The 20627-nt window shown below is 40.8% G+C and overlaps 2 protein-coding genes across 7 annotated transcripts in view; one reads left to right on the top strand and one right to left on the bottom strand.

Moving 5' to 3' along the window:
* The window catches only part of DOP1A (DOP1 leucine zipper like protein A), a 60812-nt gene extending 59512 nt beyond the window's left edge, over positions 1-1300 (bottom strand). For all 5 annotated transcript variants that reach the window (XM_065730947.1, XM_065730950.1, XM_065730949.1 and 2 more), the window contains exon 1: positions 1243-1300. The gene's annotated coding sequence lies outside the window, so the exon portion shown is untranslated. The remainder of the gene's footprint in view (positions 1-1242) is intronic.
* A 1809-nt stretch (positions 1301-3109) lies between these two features.
* Positions 3110-20627, top strand: part of UBE3D (ubiquitin protein ligase E3D) — a 71775-nt gene continuing 54257 nt past the window's right edge. Inside the window, exons 1-7 of one of the 2 annotated variants that reach the window (XM_065730962.1) lie at positions 3110-3206; positions 3299-3498; positions 4594-4684; positions 9935-10166; positions 15189-15258; positions 17600-17669; positions 18279-18387. In XM_065730962.1, the coding sequence (XP_065587034.1) occupies positions 3145-3206; positions 3299-3498; positions 4594-4684; positions 9935-10166; positions 15189-15258; positions 17600-17669; positions 18279-18387 (834 nt within the window). In that variant the 5' untranslated portion in view covers positions 3110-3144. The remainder of the gene's footprint in view (positions 3207-3298; positions 3499-4593; positions 4685-9934; positions 10167-15188; positions 15259-17599; positions 17670-18278; positions 18388-20627) is intronic. The other variant, XM_065730961.1, reaches the window with a different exon arrangement.

The following is a 20627-nucleotide window of genomic DNA, read 5'->3' as shown; positions in this document are numbered from 1 at the left end:
CCAAAATAAATATAACCTCCACAATGAACGCAATCATGCACTAGAATGCACAGCCACAGCCCTGCTGGAAGACATGGAATTACTTGTTTATGCAAGATGCTGTTTAAATACCTGCTGTCACAAGTGTCACCAACAGGTTGGGAAAATATGACATTCAGTACGTCAGAAATGCAGCTCTCCTTACCCATTTCTCATTTACAGGCTACTTCAATTCCAGAAGTGCCTATTCTCATCTCAGCTAGAAGAAAACCAGGAATTATGCTGCTGACATTTTGTCTTTTTCTAAACTGGCATTCACCCTTATTCATCCATGTTATATTAAAGGTGACTGCACTTTTTGGAAAATCTCAGTATTTGGGCATCACGCTATCATTAGACAAGAGAAAGAATATTACAGTATTTCTGTCTCTTTTATGGAAATTTATCAATACCTCAAAGAAAGGCACATAAATATGTAGATATGTAGGAATTTAGAACAGATACAGACAGAGGCTTGGCAGCAAAATTACAAATTACCATGGTCAACCTTACACAGAGGTTACCTGCAAACATCTATGACATTATGGTTTGTGTCTTCCATTTGTTCCCAGTCCTGCAGGCACAATTCAGGTAACACACTGCTCAGTTATCTGAGACCCATATCATAACATTACTGCATATGGAAAGAAGGCACAGGAATGCTAATTACACAGCACTGCGAATGCAAGGGCTCCCCCAAAGCAAGCTCACCAGGAGCACTGCTCATCTCCACCAGATTTTAGGATGTTTAAACAGGGAAATTGCTTAGGCCTCTCTGATTACTGTAACAGGTATGCAAACGTTATTTGTAAAAACGTTTAGCACAGAAGCAGCTGTACATTTATCAAGCGGATGAAATTAAGCCACCACAAGAGCTAAGGCCACTTCGGCATCAACAGATGGAACTTAACCCCGTGCTGCACAAACCGCAGACCCTTCCAAGCATCATCACGCACCGCTGCCAACGGGACCGAACAGCGGCGTTCTCAAGGTCAAAGTAGAATAGCTGCTGGCCCGGGCAGGATGGCAGCCCCCCCCCAGGGCACGGCGTCGGCCCAACCCTCACGCAGGGCACGGCGGGGCCCGCTCAGCGCTGCCGGGCGGCCCGCGGGGCCCAGCGGGAAGGGCCGGCCGCCACAGCGCCCGAAGGGCTGACCGCGCTTCCCCACTGCCCGCCGCAGGGGGAACGGGGAGGAGGAGGAGAAGGGCGGGGAGCCGCCTTACCTCTGCGACCCCGCCGGAAGAGCCGCGCCGCCGCCGGCCGCCCCGCGCCACCCTGACAGCTCCCGGCGTGCACCGCGCGCCGACACACTGCGCCGCCTGGCGGTGCTATCAGATAGGGGCCCACGGAGCGCTCCCCGCCGCAGCTGGTGGCTTGTGTTAACGGGCAGCTCCTGGTGGGATACGATGCAGACAGCAGCTCCTGAGGCACAGAGCAATAGGACAAGTTTTAAACTGAGAGAGGGTAGATTTAGGTTAGATGTTAGGGGGATGCTCTTTACTCAGAGGGTGGTGAGGTGCTGGCATATCTGCCCAGAGAGCTGTGGGTGCCCCAACCATTCAAGGCAGGTTGGGCGGGCAACTGAGCTGCTGGAGAGCAGCCCTGCTCACAGCACGGGGCTGGGACTGGGTGGGCTTTGAGGTCCCTTTCAAGCCTAACCATTCTCTGATTCCTTGATTCTGCAATCTTCCCAGAGGTAGTAAGACTGTCACTACTAACTACTTCATGTGCTCCACTGACGGAAGGCTTATATATAATTACCTTCAGCTGAATGAATCTGAAATGCATGAATCAGCTGAATCTGGGATGCATTAAAAAGAGTGCGGCCATCAGGTCAAGGGAGGTGATCCTCCCCCTTTACTCTGCCCTGGTGAGGCCTCATCTGGAGTACTGTGTCCAGTTCTGGGGTCCCCAGTACAAAAAAGACAGGGATCTCTTGGAAAGAGCCCAGTGGAGGGCCACAAAGGTGGTGAAGGGCCTGGAGGATCTCCCCTATGAAGAAAGGCTAAGTGAACTGGGTCTCTTTAGCCTTGAGAAAAGAAGACTGAGAGGGGACCTGATCCAGGTTTATAAATATCTGAGGTGTGGGGGACAAAGTGGCAAGGCCAGAGTCTTTTAAGAAGTGTGTGGAAGCAGGACAAGAAGGAATGGACAGAAACTGCAGCACAGGAGGTTCTGCACGAATGTGTGCAAGAACTTCTTTGCGGTAAGGGTGACGGAGCACTGGCACAGGCTGCCCAGGGGGGTTGTAGAGTCTCCTTTTCTGGAGATATTCAAGACCCGCCTGGACGCCTACCTGTGTGACCTGGTGTAGGGAACCTGCTTTGGCAGGGAGGTTTCTAGAGGTCCCTTCCAACCCCTATGATTCTGTGAGGTGTTGGAGGCCTCACTCTATAGCAACAGAGACCTCTCAAAATTGGAGAGATATGGGTTCAAAAGGTGGACTATTCAGTGAATAAGGAATTGATTTGAAGATTATGCAAAGACAACCACTCTTCACCTCCCTCAAGAGGGCAAATGATGCCCAACCAGACTCCGAGCAGTGGCTGCTTTGAGCGGCCTGCGCACCCAGTTTTATTGCTGAGCACAACACTGTATGGTACAGCTGAAGTCAGCTGTCCTCCCTGCCACCCCACATCCTCTTGCCCACCCCAGCCAGCTCGCTGGGAGGCAGGGTGAGAAAATGAAAAAGCTCTGATGCCATGCAAGCACCGCTCAGCAATAACTAAAGTGTCGGTGTGACATCAATGGTGGTTTTGCCACAAATCCTAACCTAAGCAACATACAGCCCATTGTGAAGAAAGATAAGAGAAAGATAGCATCAGAAAGGTGAAAAATAGACTTGCAGGCTCTTCACAGAGACCCTGCAGAAGTGAGAGTATAAACTGCACTGTAGGCTACGGCTGGCTGGAGGGAGGAACTGGAAAACAGGCTGTGTGCCGTGGCAGCAGATGACAGGACGAAGAAAGCGCTGGAGCTCTCCAAGCCCCAAGCGCGTGGCAGCGCTGCGGGACAGCCCGGCGCCCACCGGCAGGCGGCGCTGCAGCGGGAGGCCGCGGGCGCAGCGCTCGGCCGGCGGAAGAGAGGCCGCTTCCCGCGCGGGCTGTCGGACGAGCTGTGCGGGCATGGCGTGCGCCTTCCTGCTGGAGATCCGGCGGGGAACGCAGAGCGCCGTGCTCGTTATCCGGTAGCCCCCTGGGGTTGAGCGGAGCCGTGCGCGTTGCTTAGCAGTTCTGTATGCGGGGGAGAAATAATACGAAACTTGCTTTGCTTTTCCAGCGAGGCGAGCCTGCGGAGCCTGCCGGCCGACGTCTCGGTGGCCCCGGGCCGGCTGGAGGTGAGGAGCGGCGCTGCCTGCATGGCGGCTGCGCTGCCGCCAGGGGTCAGCGTGGCACCGTCCTCCTGCCGCGGGCTGCGGCTCCTGCCCGGGGACGGCCTGCACCTGCGGCTGCGCCTGCGCGCTACGCCCCGAGCTCCGGGTAAGGCTGCGCGCCGGCTGGAGGTGCACGTGGTCGCGGCTTCTGAGTGCTTGGGAGGCGGTCTGCTCTAAGAAGCGGAGCTGCCGGAGGTGATGCCGAGAGGGGAAGTTGTTGAGTAACTCCTGTGTGGGAGTTTGAGAGCTGTGTTGAGCTCACTCCCCTGTTTTCCAGGGTTTTTTTTAGCTCCTATTTCACGTTTAGCGGCTAAAAAGTGCAGGAATGTAACTCATCAAGGCTGTAGTACAAAAGTTGCTACTGCCTGTTTAATTAGTTTATATTTTATGTTTTATATAAATACACAAAATTTGTCTGTTATGTATCTGGAATGTCCTTAAGTACCTTTTATTAGTGGTTGTAACCTAACTCATAAATAGAGAGCCTTTGCTGAGAACATACTTTGACCTTAGGAAGTATTATTTGAAGGCTGTTTATATAGTAGAGCTAGGCTTACACTTTTCTTCTGCCTAATGCTACTTGATGTTGTCTGGATGCTTTTGTAGTTCATTCTCTAATTTAGAAATCAGAATTTTAAGCAGTCTGAGCTGTCTCCTGAGACTGTTCACCATGCTAGCCTCTAGAGGGTATTGCTGACTGACTGTTCCTTGAGCAGTACCACCACAACTGTGTATCTTACCAGGCTGAGAATGGCGGACTACTGCCTAATTTTTAAGCACCCAGCTATTTTTTTGTTGTTGTTGTTGTGTGTCTGGAAGTACCATCATATGGCAGAGACACTCAGTAGTAGAACTATCATTGCACACTAGAAGCAGTGAATTTTAGCTTGAACCATCTTTGTAACGATATTTGTGTCTCATTTCCTCCAACGGAGACAGTACCCACAATTAAAATAATTATTCACAAACTTAATTCCTATCCAGCAATACGGGCCATGAGGTAGAGGTGGCAAGTTTATCCAAAATCTCATTACTTACTTCTACAGGTAAATAAATTAAAGTTGTGTTTAGAATGTCACTGTTTTGCTTTGTTTCTTGGATTCTTAACTTGCTTAAGAGTGAAATACTTGGAAAGATCTTTATGTATGACTGAAAACTTTGCACAGCCTTGAAGCCTTACTTTATCTTCTCTTGTTTGTAGAATTGGTTTATGATCTGAAGGAAAGCCTGAAACCACAGGAGAATTGCATCTTTTCCTGCCAGTCCTGTGGTAATGTCGTAGTAAAAGAACGGTAAGCACTGCAGTATCTTTCATTTGTGTCAGAAAGTACAATACTGATTGATATTTGTGTTATTCTTTCTACACAGCTAGATGAAGGATGTTTATTTTGAACTTCTTAGTTGAGAATACCTTGAAACACTGCTACAGGTACCTAAAATCAAAATTACTTGGAACAACTTTTCACCATTTATTTATTGATTTGTTTTGACTAAGGGTAGAAATAGCTTACTAAGAGCATGTGGTACATTGCCCAGAAAGGTGGGAGGCCTAAATTCTTTTCTTGTCTGCCTGCGATGCCTCAAATTTCCTCTTGTATCTGGACTTGGCTGCACTGAAGAACAAGGAGCTGTAATATTTTGAATCGCAAATAGTGCAAATAAAAAGTTCAACACAATTTTAGTTTTTATTGATTTGAAAATACTCATAGTTTGTATCTAGCTGGCAGCTCTGCTATCTAAGGGACTCTGTTCATCGCAGTGGAGTTGGCCTGGATGACCTGTAAGGGTCCCTTCAAACTCAGAACAATTCTGTGAAAATTTTAACCTAGATTTCTTTCTTCCCGTGCACTTTCAGGGATCCTTTTCAGTTCTGTTCACTCTGTTATGATTTTTTTTTTCAGTTTCTGTTGTTATAAAGTGGCTGGCCAGGATGGAGGTGTTGTCATCAGCTCCTTTCTTCTAAGCAAAGATGGCTTACACATAACTTTGGAGACACTAAATTTGAGAAGTATAGGAGCTGTTTCTTAGCTATATGACTTGATCTTATCTCTTTTCCTTACGAAGTGTATTATAGAATGAATGAATCATAGAATGGCTTGGGTTGGAAGGGACCTCAAAGATCATCTAGTTCAACCCCCCCCACTATAGGCAGGGCTGCTAGTCACTAAATCAGATGCTAGATTGGGCTGCTCAGGTGTCCATCCAATCTGGCATTGAATGTCTCCAGGGATGAGTGTAGCAGAAATGCTAAGTCAAGGCTTGAAACAGTGATTGAGCACCTGGTGGTAAGGCAGGGGTAACCCAGGGATGCTCAGATGCAAGGAATGCATCTGAGTGACTGGATGGGCTGGAACCAGGGTCCACCCCTTCCCAGACCTCATTTAAGGGTTGGCAATGGAGGCAAGGGTATTGTGCTGGAGATCCCCGCCTGCCTGAGACCTAAGGGTAAGTGCATTGTTTTTCCTTTGTTTCTCTGCCAGCCGTTGCTGCACACTTGGGCTTCTTCTCCTCACTTGCTGCAGCCTAGGACTTTGCTGCCCTATTGCTGCTGTGCTTTCCATTGCTTTGTAGTGTTACAGTGAGGCATTCACAACCTCTTTGGGCAGCCTGTGCTCATGTCTCACCACCCTCTCGGTGAAAAACTCCCTTTGGGTAACTGATGTCCCCTCCTATCCTGTCACTATCTATCCATGTAAAAAGTTTATTTCCTTCCTTTTTGTAAGCTCTCTTCAAGTTTTGGAAGGACACTGTGAGGTCTCCCTGGAGCTTTCTCTCCTTCAAGCTAAACAAAGTGCAGCTACGTCAGCCTTTATTCATAGGAGAGGTGCTTCAGCCCTTTTATCCTTGTGGCCCTCTCCTGGACCTGCTTCAACAGCTCCATGTTCTTCCTGTACTGAAGCCCCAGGCCTGGGTGAAGTACTCTGGATGAGGCCTCGCAGGGCTGGAGTAGAGAGGGACAGTCAACTCCCTTGCTCTGCTGGCCACCCCTCTTTTGTTGCATACCAGGATACTTTTGGCTTTCCAGGCTACAAGGACACTGTATTGCCTCATGTTAAGGTTTTCATCTACCAGGACCCCAAAGTCCTTCTTCTCAGGGCTGCTCTCAATGAATTCTTCTTGCAGTCTTTATAGGTACCTAGGGTTGCCCCGACCTAAGTAAAATGCCTTGCACTTAGCCTTATTGAACCTCATTAGGTTTGCACGGGCCCACCTTTCAAATTTGTTCAGGTTCCTTTGGATGGTATTTCTTCCTTCTGTTTTAACAACTGTGCCTCAGATCTAGGTGCCATCCATGAACTTGATGAGGATGCACTCAATGTTTATGTCACAGATAAAGATGCTAATGGAGGACTGGTCCCAAGATGGACCCTTTGGGGGATGTGACTTGTGAGCAGCCTCCACCTGGATGTGGAACCATTGACCAAAACCCTCTGTCAGTGACTTTCCAGCCAATTCCTTATCCACGGAATTGTCTTCCCTTTGTCCCTATCTCTCTCCAATGTGGAGATAAGAATGTTGTGTGGGACAGTGGCAAAGGCCAGGCCACTGTCAGGCAAAGGCCTTGTGGAAGTCCAGGTAATCTGCAGAGTGAGTGAGAATTTTAATGAAAAGCTGCTGCATTTTCTGGATCTTGCAGTGAGGAATTTTGACAGCTTTAGCTGGATGTGTAATAATACTCAAAATGGTAATACAAATGTATATCAGTAAACTTCTTTTTCGTTCTTATCATAAATGAAGATTTATGGTTGGCTTGAACATAAATGAAGGAATGTTTCAGGCTTTCTCTAATGAAATGTCTCATCACAAAGTCTATCAGGAAGTGTAATACGTTTGTGGGTAACGAAACTTACAATTTGTAGTCTGAAGTGTCTGCTTTCAAAAGATCTTCCACCTTTTATTTTTTCATCTTTGAGTGGATGTTTTCCTGAATTTCAGCACACTAAATTTTTATGCATGGAATTTACATGTTTTGGTTCCACATCCTACAATGTAGCATAGTTAGAAGTTTTAGAAAGGCAAAGAAAGGCATGGAAGTACTTAAAGCATTTCTCCTCGCAGAGGAACTCTGACCCCCTTGAATGTTACTTCTGAAATAGATTGGCTGAGGTAATGATAGAAGGTTGGAGCTGTCAGTGTTTGCAACGGTTTCTGTTTTAGCACTCCTGTTCTTTCAAAAATGACATGTGCAGACATAACATCTAGTTGTTATTCACCATGCTAATGACATCACAGGTGATGAGATTGAAGGGGAGTTGCATAACTGTGTAAGAGAGAACTTAATAAAATGTGCATTGCTAGAAAAGTGTCTGTAATAAGATCAACCTGATATCTAGAAAATTTTATCTTTACAAAGAAATTGAAAGAAATGGGAATTAGTTGAGACGTCTCCTAGGAGATACAAGAGTTGTCTGGTATGTGTATAGTTGCTGCAACGGTGTAGTAATGGCCTTTAGCTGAAGCAAGAGGGTTTTAGGTTGAAATGAAAAAGCATACTCTAAAGCTAGCATTTTTTACCACAAGAGATAGAAATTGCATAGACTTCCTATCATTTTAGAGAGTAGATTAGAGAGGTATGTCTGGAATGGTTTAAATGTTGTGAATCCTTCCTTGAGACAGGGAAATGGGCTAGATGAGATTTTTCAGCTGTTTTCTGTTATTCCTTCTATGTTTTCTGAGATCCACCGGATTAGTCTGTCTCCCTTCGGGAGTCTTGATGGCTGAAGGGTTATGCTCTCTGCTTCTTTCACATGTTAGAGGAAGTGGTTAGATTTTTTTTTCCATAGTTCATGAGTTGCAAAGAATTTGGGTTATTTTCTTCTTTTTCTCCTTACAGTGCATGCAGTGTGAGTGTAGCTCATACGTAAAATAATTCTCTAAGGCTTTGCTTTTTGTTGCTCTAAGTGAAGAATGGTACAAGAGAATGGAAACCTTCAGAGAGTCCAGCCCTTAGCACTAACTGTATGAGACTGGGATGAATAATCAGTCCTCCATCTGAACCATGATAGTATCTCTGATGATATATAAGACTACAGAGAGTGATGTCAGCAATGGGTAGTGCTGGAAGGTGACGTTACTCATAGTGCTAAAGCTGGGCGGGAAGACCAGTTGTTCCAAGTTCCATCTGCAGATGGAGCAAGCACAGTTTAAAATGTATTATGGATCAAGAAAGCAGGAAGAAGGTATACAAAGTTTTATTTTAACTCACTCAGCAGTAGAAAAACTGCAGTGAACTGCAATGGGAAAGCAGGCATCTTCAGAAAGAGTAGTCTCTGAAAAGCAAGAAAAGTAGGGTGTCTAATTGTTGCCTCATTGGTTCTCTGATTATTTGCAGAGTGAAATTGTAATTCCAAATTTTAAACTAGGAGTGAAGTCAAGAAATAACATGTGAAGAGTTTGAGCAAGAGCAGATGAAATATGGGAGTGAAAGTAAAGCATTCAAAAAAACTAGACAGAGAATGCAACACTACAACAAAAAAGTGCATCTAGAAAATTGTTGGAGAACTCACAGTTAAAGCTATTGTCTGTTATTTTGCTAAAGAGGCAGAATTCCTTCCCAATGCAGTAGTTTCCTAGAAAACCCAGATTAAAGCAAATGTAAATGTGCAGACAGTATTTATCAATGCTTTTAAATTCTTAATAATATCACATGTGACGAGGACACAATGATTATAGGAACTCTGAGCAACAAGTATTGACTACTGAGCATAATGACTAAGGTTGTATTTATGTAGTCACATGCATATATTCCAGCTATCAGAGTGTGTTTTACAATTTAAAACAATGCTTCACAATTTTGGCTTCTAAAATCCTCAGGCAGTGGGTAACCAAAGAAAGGAAGTTAAAAACAAAATTGATATGCAATGCAAGGTGTGGGATTGCCTGTGGCAGATGCCATGGTCTGTATAGCAACCCAGAAGAAGAGGATTTGTTTTTTTTTGGTTCGTTGGTGGTTTTTATTTTGGTCTGTGTGTTTTGAAACTTGAATTTGAATCTAAATTAAGAATGCATTATTTTATCCTTTTTTTTTTTAATTTCTTCTTTTTAAAGGATACATGCTGTGGTATTTTTGTCAGGGTTTAGCTTTGTTTTGAAGTCTAATTTTTGACTTTGAAAGGCTTTGAATGACATTCTCTCCCTTGCTGTGGCAGCTTTTGTTGTTTTTCTTTTGTCTCCTTATATATATTAAAGCTTGGTGTGAGGAAACCTAAAATAACTACAATATATCCGTTGTTATATTTTTCTTGACTGAGTAGACCTGTTTTGTTTTTTACCATGTGATTATTTTCACGGAAGTTATGCCAAATTCTGCTGTGTAATCATTGGAGATTCACCTGTGGGAAAAGCTTCATTACAAACTTGGCAGGAAACACTTGGCCATTGCTTTCTCAGAATTTGTCCAAAGAAAGTGCTTTTGACTGAAAGGAGAGTCAAGCACTTCCTTTTGGAGAAAGTGTCATAGTTTTTCTTCTTTTAAAGAGTCCAATTTCTCTGTTAGTATCTTAGGAAATAATATATGGAAATATTTCTTTTTTCCCTATTAGGAAATTTCTCAGAGTTCTTCCTCTACCGAGTGAAAACTGGAGTGCTTTAGTAGAAGAGTGGTGTTGTCACCCTAATCCCTTTGCAAGAAGCACTTTACGCCCTCAGCATGATGACTGTTTTCTTGGAGACACTTTTCTCCTGTTGAACTCAGGAAATCAATCATATGTGCCTGAATCTCCCAAGTGCAGCTCGGACATTGGACATTATGCTTCTCAGGATGACTCTACCTTGGTAAAGTAGTTTGTTTTAATAATTCTTAAGGGATTGTATTTGATTTTTTTTTCTTATAAAACACATTTTTATCACTGACTTATTTAACTTAATGTGAATTACAAGGATATTTTGAAGGTTAAAGAGTTGTTGGCATTCAGCTGCATAAAAGCCAGAAAATGTTCTGTGCTGTTTTTTAAAATATACACCATGTCATGATACTGACCTGGATGGTGTGAACCATTTAATGATGTACTTCTAGAACAAAGTATTTCCCCCTCCCCCCAAAAAAGCTATCCTGAGTGGAGAACATCAACATTTATTCAGATTGTAACTGTAATTGGTTAGGTGTTTGCCAAGGGGCAGTGATACAAATGAAAAGGAGAAAATTAGAGTAGCAGTGCTACAATCAAAGGAAGGTGTGTGTGGTTTTTTTTAATCTGCTTGTTTTTTTCTTCAGTAAGATTTTAAAAAAATCAGAATGTTTTCCAGATTCAGATATAGCTCCCTTACACTGACAAAATGAAAGAAGGATGTTGACCTTATTTGACTGCTCTTTATCTGGTGAAAAGGATCTGCCACTCTAGGCTGTAACTGCTGAAGGTGTCTTCTGTAAAGTGTTCCAGGAGGAGATATCCATCAGCTGAGTCTGAAGGAATAGGGCTACCATTTGGCTTAGAAACATCAAGGCTTGTTGTTGCCCAGGAAAAAAAAAGTCTGTAGGCACTCTAATGTTTCAGTAGTGAGATGAAGAAATAAAACAGACTTGTGTTGGAAATCCAGCACTTGTATAGAAATTTGAGCAATAATTACTTCTTCCACCGAAAGAGCATCAAGGAATTTAGCTTGCATTTCCATAACATCTTTTCTGCTAATGTACAGTTTGTCTGTAGTTGGTGCTAAGTCTGATCCTGCAGATACCATCTTTTTTTTTCCCCCATACTACGTATTAGAGCTGACTGATGAAGTTCTTCAGCAGTTTGGAAACTGTTACTGCATTGACAGTGTGCATCTGTAACAGCTGATATACAGATTCCCAGCACCAAATTCAAACATCAGAGGCCCTGATTCTTATACAGCACTGCTGTTTATTGTCGTAAGGGATTTGTATTATCTCCTTTTAAATCACCAGGATTCTAGCAGATCAGGTGGTGTGATGCATCCAAGCGAGCCATCTGTTTTGAGAACAGTTCTGTCCTCCTGTCTGTCTGCCAGTCCTGAAGCTGTGGTCTCTCTGTTTTCTTGTTCCATTGTTCACTGAAAAGCAGAATTTGGAGAAGGAAACATAAGAACCGATATCCTGAAAGGATTTCAGCATGAGAGAAGCAGATTAATATGGATTAACTCTTGGAATTATTTGACAATTGAAGTTATGTCTTCTAAGTATTCTTAAGAAGGCGGATAAGTAGAAGATTTTGAATTTCCAAAAGGACAATGCCTTCTGTCTGAGGTCCCCAAAATTAATTATCTCTCATTTCAGTAGTATCAAAAGAGATGGTGGAACAATGGGAACAAAGATGGGAAGAGGCAGTGTCAACGGAATTCATACTGCAGCCCAGAGAAAGAGGAGCAGTCTGCCCAACATACTTTTAAAATCAAAGAGATGTTTGACAGGGAAGTGTTGCCTTTGTGGCAGAAATGTAATAAGATACGGGACAAAAATGTTACTGAGATATGGGTCAGACCAGAATAACAGCAGAACTTTGAATGAAGGAGGAGGCTATTTTCTTTTAGAAACATACGGTACTGATTTAGTGTGATGAATCTTCAGATTGGCTTTCTTGGTTTGAAGTCGAGAATTATTTCCTTGTGTCAGATCCCTCTTTCTGCATCTTTCATGCTCGCACTGAATTCTAATTTCCGTGTTTTCTTATTTCTAGCATCTCTTGGTTGCCAAGCAAATGAGCAAAAAACTGTAATATCAAGTAGAAGCTGGATTAATAAGGGAAGAAAGCCCTCATACTGAAACAGAAAATTCTTCCATAATATGAGAGTAATAGAAGCAAGATAGATTGCTATTGGCATAAATGTTCTCATTTTAGAGAATACCATTGCGGTCTGTCTCAGAATGAAAGTTCTTTTTTAATTGCATTGCAGTTCTTTGGGAAGTGTTTGCGTATGACCAAAATAGTAGCAGGAATATACTAGATATGCTTAAACAATCTTTTCCAGGCTCCTGTGGGACCAACACAGCACTCTTTCATCGCAAACGTATTTCTCACATCTATTAGCCTTCCAGTGTAACATAGCTTTTGAATGTCACGTGGTTCTGCAGCTTTGTAATAGCATCTCTTGGGGAAAATATTTTTCCCCGATGCCCTGTCAGGGGTCTTTAGGAATAGAAGCAAAAAATACTGGGCTGGTGAGCCACCTTCATCTGCAGCTGCAAGTTCTCAAATAGATATATTGATTTAATTAGCCTACCTGGAGCTGTCGCTTTTTCTGCTGAAGCATGATATGGTGAGTTAGTGGTGCTTTATAGGTACCATGCTGCACAGTTCTCAGCTAGCACCTGTAACCATAGACAGGAGAAAAACATCTGACTTGTAGCTTTCAAAGACGTGCTGCATATATGCAGTTGTACTGTGCAGTATTTGTTCCATCCTCTAAATACTCTTTCTCACAAAGGACAGTTCCCTTAGCTGTGCTTTTCACATTAAGCAAATAATTTTACTGCATATGTTTAAGAGCAGGAATTAGGGAAGGAAATAACTGTAAAGATGAGCCAGATGTTAACAAGGGGGCTGCACTTCTGATGGCTCTCCAAAGTTGTCACAAAGATTGTAGGGCACTCCCTTGAGCTTTTAGTTGGATTCCTGCTTTGTGAGGAGGGGGAATTTGCTGTCACAATTTGTTTAGCTTGATAGGGAGAGCAGAGAAACAGGACTTTTTGATCACGAGCTCAGATTCTGTGGGCCACTTCCTGCTTTTTGGGGAGCTGGAGCAGTCCTTTGTGTTCATTTTAGTATTCGCGTAGTACAGATCAGGGAACTCTTGCTAGGCATTCCCAGCATCAAATTCTTCCTTTCTGGTTGAGCTATAGCATGACTTTGAGAAAGATGTCAAGTACTGACTTAGTACTTCAAATGACAGCAACTTTATCACACAACATGGTAAACCGTTTCAGTGATGCATCAACCTAAATCTTTGCTGCCTACTTATTAAACTAAGCACGCTAAAAATTGTAACTCAATATCTCCTGTCTGTTGTTGTTCTGGAAAAGCATTTTTGTTATTTTTGATTTTTTTTTAAGACTCTTTATAGATGCATTTTAGCAATAATCACATTACTAATTCTGGAGAGCTATATTCTCTTATTATCCTTATGAGCAGTTAAATTGCTTATACATTCAGAAATCATTTTTTCTTCTTTGCTGTGTAGCATCTCATTAGTAACTCATGTTTAGCTAGTTAGTATCATCTAAATTCTTTTAATTTTTGTTATCATTTCTTTGAGCATCTGCTGTTGGACTAGGCATTAACTTCCTTAATGGTCCACACTGGTGTTTATAGCTCATCTGTCTCCCATGTGTAACTTTCCTTGTCCTTATAGCAGAAGGTATCTACTGAAAAAAACTGCCCAATGAAACAAGTAAAATGCATTGTGCTCGCTTTCATCACTGCTTTCTAATGACGGATCACTTCTTCCAAGGCCTTAATAAATCAGAATTGATCAAATAATGATGTATTATTTAATGCTGAGAAGGGTAATTGGTCTTGGATATCTGCATAATATGAGAGCCCATCATCCAGGTTCTGAAGACAGTTTGTAATGGGCATAGCTCAGTATTTTCATTCAGAAGATAAAAATGTACTAAAGACGATGTATTTTTTTTAACTCTTTTAAATTCTGTAATGTAATAAACCACACAACACCAGTTCATGTTCTGGACAGTAGTCCAAGAAAGCTATCTTGCATCACGTGTTTTACAATCTGAGGACTATAGTGTTGGAGGTACATATAAACCATGTTTCCTGAGAGGCACATATGTATTCACTCCAGTTGGAATCTATGGGAACTGTAGGCACCTCTTACAAAGGTTACAACAAAAGATAAATGCTGAGTGGAAGTACTCCAAACTGATTTAATTTGTGCTAATTTTAGACAATTTTATGTAGGCATATCCTGCAATATGATTTCTTAAGTTCATTGTGACTTGTTTGGACTTCAGCAACTTCTGTCTTACACGCTTAGTAAACTACACATAGGTATTTTTATAAACTGTGTACTGAGTTAACAGTTATTAAGGTATTTATACAAATACAATTTAGAAATATTCTCATTAGATTCCAGGATTTTTAGTTCCAGAAGAGTTTATTAATTCAGAAACATCATTCAGTGTGCCTATACATATTACTTCCAGACCAGACTTATACTGTGATACAATAATCTGAAATAGAATCAGTTCTGGAGTTTATATTTTGTGTTAAAGTAGGAGTTATGCTTACTTGTATCCTTCCAGTGATAATGAATTTAAATTCAAACACTGGAATTAATAAAATAGAGCCAAACCCACCTCACCTTTCTAAACTATCATAATATGTTGTGTTCTTTAGTTCTTTCCCAGTAATTCTGCATACTCTATGGACCTTTACTGCTGAACATGAACTGGTATTCCTACAAACCTGTCCACAGATGCTAGAACTTTCTACTGAGTGGTGGTGGTCATGTTACAATGTAATATTTTCTGTATATGCTTAGGGATAATTCTTCTTTTGTGCATTATTTTGCCCTTATCAACACTGAATTTACCTAATCACTTTATCATACAATCACTGAATATTATGAGATTCTCCTGTTATCTCATGCAGGTTGTCCTGTGTGATTGGTAATGCTGTCAGATTTAAAAATTGGTATGAAACTTGAAAGCATGTCGAAGTGTAGAAGACTGAAATAGTCAATGCACATCTCTGTACATATGAACACAAAGGGAACAGGCTGAATTACAAAGTTCACTGTACATTCCTGGGAGTATGTTAAAATTATAGGTTTCTATTTCAGAATAACTAAGCAGCATTTAAATGATATTTATTTGTCCTACAGAAATCAAAGGAAAATACCAGAGTAATTTGTGAGCGCTGCAAGACAACACTGGGAGAAACAGTATCATCAGGTATTGTGTGTGCAGTCTTAACTGTACTTGACTGTGTCAGTTAATGAGCACTGGAGGTTAGAAACTCCAGAGGAATGTTGTTTATCAGAAAAAAATGTAGGCCTAAACTCCCTGTATTTGGGTTATTCCCTTCTGGAATTGCTCCATCTGTGAGACGTTGAACTAGTGACTTACCAAGACGAGGAACATCCTCGCAGTTTCTGTGGCATATTTGGTTAATTCTAAACCTTTGAAAGACTGGAAACATGGTTGCAGTTTAATAGGAATCCCAGTAAAATAGGAGACCTGATAAGTTGCGGATAGTTCCTTTTGTTGTCAGTCATACAGAATAATGGAGAGGTTAATTCGTAACTTAGTTAACAGAGAAATAGAAGCTAAAGATATTATTGCTAACAGCAAGCCTAGTTTCATGGAAAGGAAGCCTCTCATCATTTGACAGTGACATTGTAAGAGTCTTGTTTTTTCAAAAGCTGTTGTGACATTCAGTATTTAAGGCTTACCTGAAGTATTCAAAAGATATTCTTCAAAATGCAATTATTAACAGGGAGAGAAGCAGTGATAATACTGCTTCTAGCAGGATTTTCTTTCATTCTCCCTCTGCTCTACCGCAAAAGCATGAGTCCATCTCAGTTCAGAGAATATAAAAATGTAGTAGAAAATGCAGAGCCTGTTTCAGAAAGAAGTCACAGAGACAGAAGACAGAAGTTTGACTTACTATTCTGTACAGGGATCTAAAAAATACAAGCTCTAAGAAAACTACTTTTAAGGTAAGATGTTTGAAATCCCACAGAGCAAGTTGTAAGACTTTGCAAAATCAGGGGCTAGAAAAAAGCTTTACAGATCATCGTGAATAAATGCCCCTCATCTAAGCCTTCAGACAACTCTAGCAACCCATAGTTGATGTGATTGTTAGTAGAGGAGATGGGAAACACAGAGTAGATGTGTGGGGAATTGTTCTGGACTCTATTTTGGTCAAGTTAGAAAGCTTGTTGATTGCTTTTGAGCATATTTCCTCACTAGTGTAAGAACTTTATGGAGAATTCAAAGGACAGACACAAATCTGTCCTTTTCCCCAGCACTATTCCCATACATACTTTGGTTTTTTGTTTGGGTTTTTTTTTATGGGGGGGGGGGTAGAAATTCCCATTTTCTATCTCTGCAGGCAAACGTCTCCTCGGTTCCTAGTGCCCTTTCAGCAGTGGAACCAATTCCTTACTCAGGGTAAGCCTTCTTGGACAAGGCACAGCATGTTGCAGACTAGAATTAGCTCTGAGGTAACATGTAATTTCTAAACAGCAAGGATAACTAAAGAATGCATAATGCTTATCTGGACAAGGGGTGGAGTTGCCAAGTCATTGGAATTGTTATAACAGGATTAAATGTCTTACTGAGAATCATAGAATGGATTGGGTTGGAAGGGACTTTAAAGATTGTCTGGTTCCAACTCCCCTGCTGTGGGCAGTAATTTTCATCCAGTTTTTCTGGTGTGTCTGGACAGTTGTCAAATGAGGCAATCCATTCTACTCTTAACATTTATGGAATTGGTGGAACTTCACTATTGCTAATATGTTAAGGCTTAGTGTAATTAATTTATTACTCTGTATTCATAACCTTTTCTGCTTGCTGTTTGGTTAGGCTGCATGTGTAGCCTAGGCTTGAAGCCTCAATGTGATTGTTTTTGACCTTGATGGAGACTAAATTCTGAACTCAAAACGCTTCCATTTTGTTTTAAAAGTATGTTTTACTGGAGATTTTTGAAAACACACTGAAACTTGGAACGTGTGTTACATATATTAGCATTATGTTAGTGTAGTTTTTGAAAAGAGATTCTGTTATTCCCGTGTGTATACTGTTACTAAAACTCTTGTGGTTCGCTGTAGCATTACTGAGCAGCAGAGGGTACTAAAATACTATGTAAGCTCTTCTGATCTCAGTACTTTAGGAAAGTTCTTTCACTGTGTCTTTCAGGCGTGGCTTGATAGCAGTGCATAGTAAACAGGAGTTAACTGGCACCAGCAAACATCCTTATGTAAGACATTTAGTTCAGTCCAGGTGTTTTGGTTCCTGCATACTGTTTCAAGATGATTGTTTCTAGTGTTAAACAAGGATCAATGTGAATGACAAATTGCTGATTGTGTAATTATCTCAGAGCAGACTTCTAGCAATGTTTTCTTTTATTAGAAACTTCTCCTACAAACCAAAGCAGGAATTTGATCACATGCTGCACATCTTAATTGACTGAGGAACAAAAAGCTAATTGCAGTATAATTAAACATAATGATATGGTGACTTACAGTCTACTTGTAAATAAGTCATTCTTTAAAGGTGTTTTTCATTTTAGATACTATTAAATACTATGTCACTGAGGTGATTATTTGGCCATCTGAGGAAAGTTTCAGCACAATACCAAGGTAAAAATTAAAAAGTCAGATAAATTGTTATTTTTATATTTTGAAAAGGAAGTTAGAAACCTAGTAAAATTTTTTTTTCAATATTTAACTATAACGAGCAAGTCCTGCATTTTAAAGGTAATGCAGTCTGTATTCACTCATGCAACAGTGTTGTTTCTGTATATAATAAGGAGAGAGGTTACAACTTGTTGCAGTGTTTCACTGTTCAGCCAGTAAGCCAAAATAAAATACTTATTTGAATTACTTAAGTTTTCATGACATTTGGTGACTAATTATTGAAATTGAAAATTATGTTATGTAGAGTTAAGTAAGCTTGTAATGTTTCACTGGAAGTTTTTGGATTTTTTTTTTGGGTTTTTGGATTCTCAAATAATGTAATTTGAAGATAAGATGGCATGGAACCTGATCCAATTACCTTGTATTATATACTTTGTATTAGTCATAGGTCTTTCCATTCGTGAGCTATATTTGAAATATGCATGTTTTTCTGAACTTTGTTTATATGTGTAAAGTATAAGGAAAAGTTTTTACTCATCATGCCATGCGTTGGTGTGAATGATCTTACCTGTGTAGTTGTAATTAAAATGTACATGTTTAATTCTTTAACAGGTCTCAATTCATACAGAGCATGGTTGCTCAGTGTCTTGTGGAATTGTCCTCTACTAAAAGCACATTTAGATTCACCATAAATGGTGATGATGGAAAGATATATATTCTGGTAAGTTTTTTATCTTGAAAAAAGTTTGCTAGGTAAAGCAAAAGCCATGTGTGCAAGCAAGGCAATTCTAGGAAAGCAGGGCTTCTCATATGCAGCAGCTTCTTGGGAGTATAAACACCATCACTCCTAGCACACTTTCCTGCCTCCTTTTACCCAGCTTTTGTTCCTGTGCATGGTGCCCTTTGGCCAGTTCAGATCAGCTGTCCTGGCAGTGTCTCCTCACTGCAATTTTGTGCATTCCAGCCTGCTTGCTGCTAGGGCAACGTGGGAAGATATGTCCTTGATTCTGTGTAGGCATTGCTCAGCAACAATGAAAACATCAGTGTGATACCACTGCTGCTTTCATCCTAAATCCGGAACGTAGCATTGTACTGGCTACTATGAAGAAAATTAACCCATTGCCAGTCAAAACCAGAACATGCAGAAATAACAAGAATTATGGAGACCTTTTATCTTGGCTTTGTAATATGTATCTCATCTTTTTGTTCCAGTGTTTCTTATCTTTAATCACTACAAGTTCATCAGATTGTATTGCATCTTTCACAGATGCTTTCTTAGATCAGGAAAAACTACTCATGTGGTTGATAGATTGCATTGGAAAGTGAAATGCAAACAATAATAAAATTGCCAATTATACTTGATGATTTAAGCTTGCTATTTAGTAACAGCAAATTCCTCAAACTTTTAAGGTGGATAGGAATTTGAATCTGGAGTTTCTTTAATAACAGGGGCTGGCTTAGTATTTTAATGCTCGTTAATAATCAGCATGAGGCTGAGTTAGCATAGAGGCTAGCTTCTAATTGGAATCCCTTTTTATTAGGCTTTTTTTTCTCCCTGTGTTTAACATCAAAAAGGCCTTATTCATTTCCATGGTAGTATTCTGGGAGCACACCAACAGGTATTCCAGAGTTATGGCTTAAGTCTTGGGACTCACAGGCCTTGTGGACACAAGAGTAATATAAGCAGTGTTTACACTAATGTTTGCAAATTAAAAACAAACAAAAAAAGAGTCACTGCTTAGGGCTGTAATTACACAGACAAGTGGTCTCATCACTGATGTATAGTAGACCAGCTGTTCCATTTGTACTGAAAATGAACCAGAGATTTTCATCTGCAGTGTTTGTGCTTATATACCTGAATGCTCACAGGTTAGGCTGTGTCTGTAATAATTAATGTTAAGGTCTTTCAAAAGTCTTTTTTAAAAATGTTTTTTAAAGCCCAAGTTTTATATATACTCATTGTCTTATTTTCTCTGTGTGTATCACTGAACTTGATACAGTTACATTATCTATGGAGATTGCAACTTGAGTTTCTGTTTAAATTGATGATAACCAGGTTTTTGAAAGCTGTATACTTAAGGATTTTTTTAAAGCCTGAGAATAAATAGAACTGTTCCAAAAGTCTAAAATGTGGCTCAGATGGATCTCTTTACTTATCCTGTCTGTATCATCCCCTGGATGGAATTCACTCTATAAAACCCCAAAAGGTAGACTTGTGAAAATGAAAAAAAATTGTGCTGGAGTCCTGAGTAGCTGAATACTAACTCCAGTCTTAGAGTACTTAATGAAGTTATTCTTTGGAGTAGGATTAGGTAAGTTAACTCATATTTTAGCAGTGAGTGGGAAGATAACCCAAGAAAAGAAATGAGACTAATGGGAAAGACTTGTCAGTCAGATGCTGATTCTTGGATCATGTTTTTGAGGGTTTGAGCAGAATGAGTTTGCATTTGTCAAGGCTAGAGAAAGGGATGTCACAGCAATCAAGATGTAATGACTACCTCGCTGAGTCTTAGCTAACCAGCTCTTTTAGAGAGTTGTATTCTCTGTGAAATACGAAGAAGACTACATTTAATCCATTTAGTTCAAATGTGAAGACAGAGCTGTTGTAATGGAATGTATGTACAGTACTGACCCATGTGATGACAAAAATAACAGTAATGTCTGAAATAGCTGGGAGTGAGGAAGAGCAACAGCTGTTTATAGTCATGTTAAATCAGAGTTTATGCCTCACTGTTCTCAAAGGGATGCTGGAGACATAGGTTGTGATTTTAGGAAATCTGTGAAATGTAGATTGCTGTATTTTACCTATTTGGAACAAGTCCCCCCAAGTATAAGTGATTTGTTGCAGCTTTTTCCCTGATATCATCTTTGAAACGTATTGGCTGGATGATTTAAAAAGGAAAAAGCCACATGAAAATACTTTTTCCCAAGGCTGCCATTTGAGAAAAGGTCATCAATCTG

The sequence above is a fragment of the Cyrtonyx montezumae genome, unplaced genomic scaffold, assembly GCF_038088225.1.
Source record: "Cyrtonyx montezumae isolate F1298 unplaced genomic scaffold, pur_monq_1.0 scaffold_13, whole genome shotgun sequence".
NCBI lineage: Eukaryota > Metazoa > Chordata > Aves > Galliformes > Odontophoridae > Cyrtonyx > Cyrtonyx montezumae.
Note: the sequence above shows the minus strand (reverse complement) of the source record. Positions and strands in the feature narration are given on the sequence as shown.